Source organism: Heterodontus francisci, chromosome 5, assembly GCF_036365525.1.
Source record: "Heterodontus francisci isolate sHetFra1 chromosome 5, sHetFra1.hap1, whole genome shotgun sequence".
NCBI lineage: Eukaryota > Metazoa > Chordata > Chondrichthyes > Heterodontiformes > Heterodontidae > Heterodontus > Heterodontus francisci.
In genome coordinates this window covers 111,284,019-111,296,728 of record NC_090375.1, presented here as the reverse complement: position 1 = coordinate 111,296,728, position 12,710 = coordinate 111,284,019, and the positions used below count along the sequence as shown (strand labels likewise).

Here is a 12,710-nt window from a genome sequence, read left to right as displayed (position 1 = left end):
TTGGATGTCAATTGACTTGCTATGTATTTTCTACAATTTGTGCTTTTATTCAAAGTAAAGTTTGCATAATTTCTTGATTGCTAGCACATTGTAAACTACACTTGTAATGAAAGCCCCACATGCCACACGGAAATATTAATTTCATCATATAGAACTTTCCCTGAGACTTTTACTGGACATTGTTACAAATAACTTTTAAAAAGCAGAACAGAACAGCTAAAGATGACCGCGCACAAATTTGCACATGAAAAACCAAAGGCTGACTAGAGATAGATGATTACCAAGTCTGGCCAGAACAATGGGGGTGCTCTCTGATTAAATTACCTAGAATGGTTTTGACAATATTGATAGTCAAAAGCCAACAACACCCACTGACTTTGAAAGAGTCAAACCACCACCCCCCCACCACCAAGTATGTTTGCACAGCTTGAGGGGAGAATTTTGAATTTCAAAAAAACCCTTCCGGAAACTTCTGTTTCAAACACAGAGGTGGTCACATCACATGACTGACTATGTAACTCTGGGAGCTTGTGAATTACGCCTCTGAAAGCAGACAGTAACTGAACTCCAGGGAAGGAACATCTCTTGCTCTCTAGCAAAGTCCCAGGGACGCCTCAGTCTTCTTTGGCCTCCTTATCTCGAGAGACAATGGATAAGCGCCTGCAGGTGGTCAGTGGTGCGTGGAACAGCGCTTGGAGTGGCTATAAAGGCCAATTCTCGAGTGACAGTCTCTACCACAGGTGCTGCAGAAAAATTTGTTTGTCGGGGCTGTTGCACAGTTGGCTCTCCCCTTGCGCTTCTGTCTTTTTTCCTGCCAACTGCTAAGTCTCTTCGACTCGCCACACTTTAGCCCTGCCTTTATGGCTGCCCGCCAGCTCTGGCGAACGCTGGCAACTGACTCCCACGACTTGTGACCAATGTCACAGGACTTCATGTCGCGTTTGCAGACGTCTTTAAAGCGGAGACATGGACGGCCAGTGGGTCTGATACCAGTGTACAATGTGTCTTTGGGGATCCTGCCATCTTCCATGTGGCTCACATGGCCAAGCCATCTCAAGCGCCGCTGACTCAGTAGTGTGTATAAGCTGGGGATGTTGGCCGCCTCGAGGACTTCTGTGTTGGAGATACGGTCCTGCCACCTGATGCCAAGTATTCACCGGAGGCAGCGAAGATGGAATGATTTGAGACGTCGCTCTTGGCCGACATACGTTGTCCAGGCCTCGCTGCCATAGAGCAAGGTACTGAGGACACAGGCTTGATACACTCGGACTTTTGTGTTCCGTGTCAGTGCGCCATTTTCCCACACTCTCTTGGCCAGTCTGGACATAGCAGTGGAAGCCTTTCCCATGCGCTTGTTGATTTCTGCATCTAGAGACAGGTTACTGGTGATAGTTGAGCCTAGGTAAGTGAACTCTTGAATCACTTCCAGAGCGTGGTCGCCAATATTGATGGATGGAGCATTTGACGTCCTGCCCCATGAAGTTAGTTTTCTTGAGGCTGATGGTTAGGCCAAATTCATTGCAGGCAGCCACAAACCAGTCGATGAGACTCTGCAGGCACTCTTCAGTGTGAGATGTTAAAGCAGCATCGTCAGCAAAGAGGAGTTCCCTGATGAGGACTTTCCGTACTTTGGACTTCGCTCTTAGACGGGCAAGGTTGAACAACCTGCCCCCTGATCTTGTGTGGAGGAAAATTCCTTCTTCAGAAGACTTGAACGCATGTGAAAGCAGCAGGGAGAAGAAAATCCCAAAAAGTGTGGGTGCGAGAACACAGCCCTGTTCAACGCCACTCAGGATAGGAAAGGGGTCTGATGAGGAGCCGCCATGTTGAATTGTGGCTTTCATATTGTCATGGAATGAGGTGATGATACTTAGTAGCTTTGGTGGACATCCAATCTTTTCTAGTAGTCTGAAGAGACCACTTCTGCTGACGAGGTCAAAGGCTTTGGTGAGATCAATGAAAGCAATGTAGAGGGGCATCTGTTGTTCGCGGCATTTCTCCTGTATCTGACGCAGGGAGAACAGCATGTCAACGGTCGATCTCTCTGCACGAAAGCCACACTGTGCCTCAGGGTAGACGCGCTCGGCCAGCTTCTGGAGCCTGTTTAGAGCGACTGGAGCAAAGACTTTCCCCACTATGCTGAGCAGGGAGATACTACACATCATACAGCACACCCAGCCATAACTGCAACAAAAAGGCAATTTAGTCCCCTTACTGTAAAATTTCCCACCACTCCCATTTTTGTGACTCTCTGGAATTTTGGCACCATGCAACAGTGAAAGACCAATCAGGTTCATCCTCTTTTGAGTGACTGTCACAGCAAGCTCATTATATTTAAACAGATCACGCATAAATCACAAATGACCAGTTTTTAAAAAAAAATGCAAGATTTACAGCGTGCCAGAAAAATAGTATTGGCAATGCAACAACGTACTATTATACGGCCTCAAATCTCCTCGATGACAACATGGCATATCGTAGCTATAGACTAAACATCAGTTTCAACAGTTATTTTATACCCTACGTATGGCTTCCTCCTCCTCTTGATGCTTTTCATCATATGCAAAATCATCAAAAGATTGAAGTGGTACGTTTGTAAGTAGTAATTATTTTTAAGCACTTACTTGGCTCCAGATGATTTAAAAATCCAGTTACATGAACAGGAGTGTAAAACTAGCAACTGTGCTGATCATCTTTGGCCTCGTGAATCCAAGCAAGCTGTTACATGGGTGGGAGACCAGATAATTTACATCATCCCACAGACAAGCATCGCAAACAGCCAGCTGCTCAATCTGTCCAGGCAACACCAGAGTGAAACAGCCAAACAGAAGTCAGCAATTTGAAAACAGTCAGGCCAAATGTTAAAAATAAAGTGAGATAGTTGACAAGGTGAACCTTGTGGCCTTTTAGAAATCCTGTTATACAAATAGGAGGCTATCACAGCTTGTGGGGTCAGTTGTGTGGTCACCATTAATGCAGATAGGTTGACTCCATACTTTCATCCAGCTGCAGTACATGGGCTGCAAGAGACTTGACAGATACTGACTGCCCTTTCATAAGAGGACTACTATTATGTAAACAACTGTGCACATTCAGGGACGTTGAGCAATCTCAGAAATCACCTTAGTCAGAATTTGGCTGGAACAATTTGGCCAAGCATGAATCACAAATTAAGAGTTTATTCGGTCATGACGTTCAATATTTTAATAGATAACGATGTAACTACTGAGGGGATTACAGACAAGCAGCTCAGGGGATTGGAGATCACAGCAATACAGTACAAGAGTCACTGGTGCAGACAGTTGCAATAATTGAAGATCCACTTACATGTGGCCTTGGACTCTACACCTGAAGAAATTCAAAGGACCAAGATCATTTCAGACTGAAAGCATTTTTAGGTTGGTTCCAAGCCCTGAAAAAGAGTAGGGCAGTATCCAGCAGCAGGTGATGATTTATGGAATTTCATAATTTTGGCTAGTACGATCCAAGGAGGGGTTTCAGGATTGACTTGAATCTAATTTTCCAAATGACCCACTGAAGGCTTAGTGTAGTGTTACAAACTCAGATCTAGGACAGATCGACTCAGGATCAGTGATGCAACTTCCTCCCTTGGTCGGATTGCCTGATTTCAAAAAGAGAACACAGGTGGACATAACTAGACTTCCACCACTCTACTCGTGATAGCAGGGCCCAAGAACTGTATCTGATCTGGACTGGCTCTCCATTTCTCAAGCACGTGTATTCCTTTAACTTCTCTGAAGAATTAATACTAGACAAGGTGCCTTTTGGTACCACTGTTCCGATGAAAGTACATCAAACTGAAATCTTAGGGTCGATATTAACATCCCACAACAGGCAGGAGTTGGTCTGAGGTGGTTGCAGGGGATGGAATGTAGTTACAGTTGGGAAACTGATTTAAATTTAATACTTGCTGGCCAAGTTCTAGTGGGCTCAGGAATCCTGGCAATGAAATAGAGTCAGGTGCAAACCAGAGAGATATGAACACAACAGAGCAATAATATTGTGCTCTCCCTAATCTTTCAGCCTCCTCCTGCCAATTGCAGACTCTCCACACTGGCACAACTGAGTGACCTCCCTCCAAACCCTGCCCCACAATCAGCTAATGCCCAACCCACCTTCCAAGCCCCGATCTTTTCCTGATTGCGTCTTCAAACCCTCGTCACTGCTCCTGATCTTTTTCTCCCTTCCAACTGCTGGGCTTCAAAACGACAACTCCCACCCCACCAAGCCCTGATCTTTCCCTCCTCCCCTCCCGATTGCTGGGCTTCAAACCCCACTCCACCAAGTCCTGATCTTTCCCCTTTTCCCAATTGCTGGGCTCTGACACCACTCCCCACACAAAGATTTTGGCTGACTGCTGAGTGTTTGCAGCATTTTCTGTTTTTATTTCAGATTTCCAGCATCTGCTGTATTTTGTTTATGTTCACAATTTTTCATGATTTTAATTTGTCTGCATTTTCATTTTTCCATGTGCTTAAGATATTATACAATCTTCAAAAGATTCAAACTTATTTCATTTAAATGATCTGATAATTGATTTTTTTTTGCAGTAAATTCCAACTTTGCGTTGCTTAATTCAATTCAAATAATTCATTTTTTCCCCACACAACTCAAATAATTCAGGAGACTGCCTTGATTTTAAAAAGTACACAAAAACCTGCCCTACATAGGTTTATTAAATAATTAACAATTTTACAGATTCTCCAGATTTATATTATAGTTTTCTAGTTACAGAAACCAAACATTAAGCAGACCTGTAAATTTGGCCATAGGATCTGCTTGTTGGTATAACTTGATTCACAATATAATTCAAGCTCAAAATGATTAAACCAATGCATTTCATAAATGTTTGAACATATTTCAACATTAAATGACCTTTCATATGTTAGATGCAGGCAAGTACCAAGCCACAGTCCATCTTGTGACTGGGAGGTCAGTACATTTTGAGAACACGTAGAAACTTTCTCCCTTCTCCCAAGAATGTCTGCAAACTCTACAGGAAAAGTAGGCCATTCAGCACATCGAACCTCCTCTGCCATTCAATTAGATCATGACTGATCATCTACCTCAACGCCACTTTCTCACACAATCCCCATATCCCTTGATGTCATTAGTACCCAGATATCTATTGATTTATGTCATTCTACATATATCATATACCTATAAATTTCCCACTGTTTGTGGGCCTGTAATACACAAAATTATCCATTTCCCTTCTTGTTCGTTAACACAACCTCCCTGGGACATTCTGAAGATCTGCTGCCTGATGGAATTCTTCAATACAGCCATACGAGCCTTCTCTTGAAAGTGTTAGAACTAGAAAGATCAAGCTCCCACTTTTTCAAACCTAAGCAATGTCTGTTGTAGCTACTCTACCGTAATTCTTTTATCTCTCACTACCAGAAAGCCATTAAAATTTTCCTTTCCCCTCTGGTAATATCACCTCATCATTCACCAGCTATTTCAATAGTTTTATTAATTCTGTTTTGCTTTTAAGTCTCACTACTACCCGCTACACATTTTAATCCCCCAGCAAGGGGACTGGTGCAGTTTCAGCTGAGGTGAACTCATTACTTTGGTATAGACTTCCTTGTTTCCAGAGCTTACATCAATGTCTCAAGAAAGTCAACTCTTCCCTTCTGCACCAAACTTGCTGCCTGCATTGACCATCATAATCATTCTCTCCTTAACCTGTCCAGCCATGTAGCACTGTAAGAAATCCAGAGATTAACACTCATTTCAAGTTAGTGCCCAACTAATTCAACTCCCTCTGTAAGACCCCAAACATATTTCTAACCAAGTCATTGGCTCAAACTTGGATCATGACCTTTGGCTGATCTTCCCTTTTCATGATAACCTTCAACCAGATATCAACGATACTACACATTAGTATAGCACACCCAGTCATAACTGCAACAAAAAAAGGCAATTTAGTCCCCTTACTGTAGAATTTTCCACCACTCCCATCTTTCTGACTCTCTGGTCTTTCACTGCTCCATGGTGCCAAAATCCCAATCAGGTCCGTCCTCTTTTGAGTGACTGTCACAGCAATCTCATTATATTTAACAGTTTACATATAATCACAAATGATTAGTTAAAAAAAATGCAAAATTTACACTGCCAGGAAAATAGTATTGCCAATGGAACAATGTACTATTATGGCTGCCTCAAATCTCCTAGATGACAACACGGCACATTGTTTACAGGTAAATGGAAAGGTGTTTGATGTCTAATACTCTTATTTGCCATTTATGTGCAGCACTTACACTGAATGATTTTTTGGATAACTACCAACTGGCTTGAAGGTGGTTAACATTTCTAAGCTTTTTAGGGACAATTTCTGGATAACCACAAGTCAGGTTTTTGCATGTATCTAAAATTCAACCCACAAAAGCAAATATAAGATAGAAAAAAACATTAATACTGGCAATTGCACTTGTAAGGTCATTCAAGTTCAGTGAGATCTCTATAGATAAGTATAACGGTCAATTTTGAAAAGGTACAAATGATAAACATCAATTTGCCTAAATGGGCCAATTTAATTCACAAGCTAAAGACCATTATCTGAATCCTTGAAAGTGTTCCAAAGGTCTCGGGTCTGTAACTGAGTATCAGTAGTACCCTGGATAGTTTCTTGTGCACTACTGGTCTACGATTCACATTCAAATACATACATTAGACAAGTTGTTTTTAAACTTATGGGATTACCTGATAAATGCCTGTGTTAAATATCAGAAGCCTGAAGAATTTTAACTAGTACTACATATCATAGCTATAGACTAGACATGAGTTTCAACTGTTATTTTATACTTACCCTACGTATGGCTTCCTCCTCCTCTTGACGCTTTTCATAATGTGCAAAGTCATCAAAGATTGAAGTGGTATGCTTGTAAGTAGCAATTATTTTAAGCACTTGCTTCGCTTTTTCCAGGGGCACCTCCTGTGTGTCCCTTGAGTTGGTAACTGGTTTGTTATCATTATTTTCCAATCGAATATGCCTTAGCTGATTATTGGGAACGTCTTTCACAAAGATCCACTTAACTTCAAACTTGCCCTTCCACTTATCCTGTGACCACACTCCAGCATAAGCATTGTAGTCCACTGCTGACTTCATCTCAGCCACTCCACAAAAATGTCCACTTCCATTTACACTAAAGAGTAAATAGAGTGGTCCTTTACCGTTCAGGGAGCGGCAAGCAGCATCCAAACGTTTATTACCATGCTCAGTACTGCACCAAATAGAGTACTTGATAGAACGGTGTATATCGTCCTCAGAGTAGCTTTTAATTATAAATACTCGGCCCGTCTTCAGACTCCAGTCAAAATCTTTGGGGTTGTAGTTGTGTATGCCTTTTAGTTTTTCCAATACAGGATGTACATCTCCTCCAGATGGTGAAGTGCTTAATGACGCTACACCCAACACAAAACACTCACTATTTGCTCCACTGTTCTGATTGAAGCCAGCCCCCCGATTGCGAGGAGCCACCCAACGGTTTTGTGGCTGCTGCTGACCTTGAGACTGTGGTTGTTGAGGCCCTGGGTGCTGTGGTTGTTGCTGATTTGTTAGGTGGGTCTGAATAGCAATTGGTTGCTGTGGAAGCTGATGCTGCTGAACAACAACTTGAGGCATAACTTGCTGTGCAGGAGGGACTTTGGGCACATTGCCTTTATCTTCCCAAGTTCCAATATTCATGTTGTGTTTTATGGGTGGAGGTGGCACTGCAGGTCCACCTATTGCCATGTTAGTCTTAGGCTTTAGTTTGGGCTGAGGCTTTGCAGGCTTCCTAGCAATAGCAGCCCATGATGTAGGTTTAGGAGCTGAAGTGGTTGTTGCTGGGGTGCTATTAGCAACAATGCTACTGCACATACCTGTACTATTAAGAGCAGAACCTACAGTTTTAGTGACAGCTGTTGTCATATCACCTCCAATCTTCAGTCCAGTCATGCCTTGCTCAATGCTATTTATGCCAGGCACCTTACTCAAAGAGTCACTGCCAAATCCAGCTTGTCCATCAGCTATGGCCCTTCCAAGAGAACTAGGTGGGTATCCATAGCTGTTGCTATATGCAGAACTTTGTGTTGACTGTCCTTGAGATCCACTCGCTCCCCAAGTAGAAAAGTCTGCATTCCCAGGAAAAAAGTTAAATCCATGTTGATTCAAAAATGGTGGGGTGCTGCCCAAGGCCCCGGGCTGACTAAATACACCATCTGGTATAAAGTGATGCTCACCATTGCTCATTTGTCCATATGTTGTTAAGTATGGCATTGGAGGATCTCCCCCTGTTGACCAGGGGGCTTCACCAAGAGAATATGGAAATCCAATGGAAGGAGCATAGTAACTGGGTATATATGGGTCAGACATTGGTGGATAGCTGTTGCTCTGCAAGAAATAAAACAAATTTTAATCTATGAACATATAAACAATGCAACACAAAGACTATACATTTTCATGTATGCTATCAGAACTTCTGCGGTGCTATTCATGGCAAGACGGAACACAGTTTTATAATGGTCCAAGCAATTATACAGCAATTATACCATTACTAAAATGCAGCTGCATTTAAATTAGTGTTCCTTTAAGGTCAGAAAGTGTAATTCTTAAGCCTTCCTGGGTGAGTTAGGGGCTAAATGATTTTAGGCAGATTCACTGGCCAATTAAGTAGTTTTTGCATGTGGATGGTAAGGTTTCTCTATACACTGGAACAGACTGATTTATTCTCTTTCAGTCATGGTACAAAGTTGCTTGTAAGGTGATGTAACGTATGATTCTACTCAAATGGTGAGTACCTATAACTAATTTTCATGCACACTAAACAATCCCTCAGTAGCATTTGTCTCAAATTTAATACAACATAACAAAAACACTCGATTATTTTGCAGCAAATCAAACATCACACAAATTATCAACAAAACTGACTACAACATGGCATCTACCAAACCATGTGGAAAACTGCCCAAGTATGTCCTGTCCACAAAACGCAGGACAAATCCAATCTGGACAAGTACTGCCCCATCAGTCGACTCTCAATCATCAGAAAAGTGATGGAAGGTGTCACTGACAGTGCAATCAAGCAGCACTCACTCAGCAACAATCTGCTCACTGATGCTCAGTTTGGGTTCCGTCAAGGCCAGTCAGCTCCTGACCTCATTACGGCCTTGGTCCAAACATGGATAAAAGAGCTGAACACAAGAGGTGAGGTGAAAGTGATTTCCCTTGATACCACAGCAACATTTGACAGAGTACGGCAAAGAGCCCTAGCCAAAGAGAAGTCAATGGGAATCAGGAGGAAAACTCTCCTCTGGTCAGGGTCATACCTAGTACAAAGGAAAATGGTTGCGATTGTTGGAGGCCAAATCATCTCAGCCCTAGGACTTTACTGCAACAGTTCCTCAGGGTAGTGCCCAAGGCCCAACCATCTTCAGCTGCTTCATCAATGACATTCCCTCCATCATAAGGTTAGAAGTGGGGATGTTCGCTGATTGTAGGATGCTCAGCACCATTTGAAACTCCTCAGATAATGAAGTAGTCCGTGTCCATATGCAGCAAGACCTGGACAACATTCAGGCTTGGGCTGATAAGTGGCAAATAACATTCACAACACACAAGTGCCAGGAAAAAGAAAGAATCTAACCATCTCCCCCTCCACATTCAATAGCACTACCATTGCTAAATCCCCATGATCAACATCCTGGGGGGTTGGAACAGCGACATAAATACTGTGGCTACAAGAGCAGGTTAGAGGCTGGGAATTCTACAGTGAGTAACTCAGTTCCTGATTCCCCAAAGCCTATCCACAAGTACAAGTCAGGAGTATGATGGAATACTCTCCACTTGCTCGGATGGGTGCAGCTCCAACACTCAGGAAGATCGACACCATCCAGGACAAAGCAGCCCACTTGATCGGTGCCTCACCCACCACCTTCAACATTCACTCCCTCCACCAGCGACGCATAGTAGCGGTAGGGTGTACCATATACAAGATGCACAGTTCCTTCGACAGCACCTTCCAAATCCGTGATCTCTTCCACCTTGAAGGACAAGGGCAGCAGATGCATGGGAACACCACCACTTGCAATTTCCCCTCCAAACCACAGACCATCCTGATTTGGGAATATATCACCATTCCTTCACTGTCACTGGGTCAAAATTCTGGAACTTCCTCCCTAACAGCACTGATGGTGCACCCGCACCAGATGGACTGCAGTGGTTCAAGAAGGCAGCTCACCACCACCTTCCCAAGGCAATTTGGGACGGGCAACAAATGCTGGCCTATCCAGCAACGCCAACATCTCGTGAAACAAATTTTTTTAAACAAAAATGCTGAGATGCATGTAGTTTTTTTAAGTTGCACATTCACTTTATACCACAGCTTATAAACTGTTTCAAATGGTGACCTGCAGTCAATGCACACAAAGCTGAAGTCCGAAACAAAGAACTATCTATTCCATACGGTAAGAACACACCACCCAGATCTGCTGATACACTTAGATTGAATTAAACTCGCAGGGTGACTGGCCCACAAACTTATGTACAAAAACTAAGCTGCCTGGCAGGAGATTTCTGCAACAATTTCCATCAGCATGCATTTGTACTTTCAAAACATAAAATTAAACTTGGAACTTTTCACAGGACAAGTTTGGAACCTATAGAAAATTTTTCAGTGCGACTATATAAATACAAGTTCTTTTTAAGAGGTTTGCTCTACAATGATAGTTCATAGAGGTCGCCTAAAGTTATACTGGTAATTGCAACATTACAAGTGTGAAATACCCATTAGGCAAACGCCCACACTGCTTTCTTTTTCATTTTGATAACCAATGTCCTCCGTTTGATGCTGTAAGCAGCTATGCACTCTAGTTACTAGTAACCTTGTCTAACTAGCCATTCTTCATCACAGCACTTGGCCAATAAGCGTCAACCTAAAAGGATTCAATTAGAAATTATACCCCAATGCCTCACTGCCAACCTCCAACCACCAGGAGCTCCTGTGTGCCATTAGTGCCTGGTCGACCCTAAAAGCCACCATAACAATAACCTGCAAAGAGGTCCTGGGCTTCTCTACCAGGAAGCATCGTCACTGGTTTGACAAGAAATGCATAACCCAATCGAGCATAAGCGCAAAGCCTTCACAGACTAGAAACTTCATCACACATCCAAGGTAAAGCAGCAATCCTACAGGCTCCTGAAGGCAGCAGAGCTGTATAAAACCCGGGACTTTAAACACAAATGGTGGGTAGAAAGAACACAAGAGATCCAGCAACTTTCAGACAACCCGCTCATTCCAGGTTCCAGTAAACCTCCTCTGAACCACCTCCAACACATTCACATCCTTCCTTAAATAAGGAGACCAAAACTGCACACAGTATTTGAGATGTGGTCTCACCAATGCCCTGTATAACGGAAGCATAACATCCTTACTTTTATTTTCAATTCTCTTGTAATAAAGGATAGCATTCCATCAGCCTTCTTTATGACTTTCTGTACCTGCATACTAACTTTTTGTGACTCCTGCCTTAGAACACCTAGATCCCCCCCTGCACCTCGGAATTCTGCAGTAGTTCTTCGTTTAAGTAATACTCTGCTTTTTTATTCTGTTACGACCAACCACTCCAGTCAAAGCCCCCAATCAAAATTGCAGGTGGCACAGTGGCGCAGTGGTTAGCACCGCAGCCTCACAGCTCCAGCAACCCGGGTTCGATTCTGGGTGCTGCCTGTGCAGAGTTTGCAAGTTCTCCCTGTGACCGCGTGGGTTTCCACCGGGTGCTCCGGTTTTCTCCCACTGCCAAAGACTTGCAGGTTAATAGATAAATTGTCCATTATAAATTGTCCCTAGTGTAGGTAGGTGGTATGGGAATTGAGGGGATGTGATAGGAATATGGAATTAATGTAGGATTAGTATAAATGGGTGGTTAATGGTCGGCACAGACTCGGTGGGCCGAAGGGCCTGTTTCAGTGCTGTATTTCTAAATTTAAAAAAATATATATACTATTTTAATTGTGATGGGACCAACGCACTGTTAATCCAATCTCCACAGATCGGCTAACATATCATTTAAAACTTTCCAAATTAAAGATCCAACCAAACTGTACCATCTATCAACCCCCGAATGAGGCTAACCAAACCAAGTGTCTTTAAATCTACAAATTAACTCTTTAATTAGAAGAACTAAATTCTTAAACACTATGAAGATGTAACCAAAATTTAACACAGAAAAAATTAGAGTCCTTGCAAATTTACAGTCCGATGTTGCTTGAAGTCCTCACAGAATGTTGCTTTCCTTCTCCAGCGAATTTCAACAATTAACGACTTGCAAACACTTTCAACAGAAACAATCCGACATTAGAGTTTTTGAGGGATGAAAGATCTTCACAGTCGAACTTTCCTTCAATTTAAATTACCAGGGATCTGTGTTTTGGGCTTGACTTTTTCTTAGAATTTTGAGATAATAAACAGACTAAAATCCTCTTCCTTCAGTTTAATTGGTTGAGAGCTCTTTCTTCAGGTGCTCACACCAGCTATGTCTGTATGTCTCTGTCTGTGTCCTCTGTTAGAACAAACTGTCTTCAATTAGCAACTCAGTTTTGAACTGGCTTTTAACAAATGTATCACATGAAACTCACTCCCAGTGGCTATATCTATGGTAACAAGAATGCACCCGTTGAATCGCAGTCTCCAAATGGTTGTTTC

At 42.6% G+C, this 12,710-nt stretch overlaps 1 protein-coding gene across 3 annotated transcripts in view; it reads right to left on the bottom strand.

The window, feature by feature from the left end:
- The window catches only part of ythdf3 (YTH N6-methyladenosine RNA binding protein F3), a 51,816-nt gene that overhangs the window by 9,247 nt on the left and 29,859 nt on the right, over nucleotides 1–12,710 (bottom strand). For all 3 annotated transcript variants that reach the window (XM_068031907.1, XM_068031909.1, XM_068031908.1), the window contains one exon: nucleotides 6,836–8,401. In XM_068031907.1, the coding sequence (XP_067888008.1) occupies nucleotides 6,836–8,401 (1,566 nt within the window). The remainder of the gene's footprint in view (nucleotides 1–6,835; nucleotides 8,402–12,710) is intronic.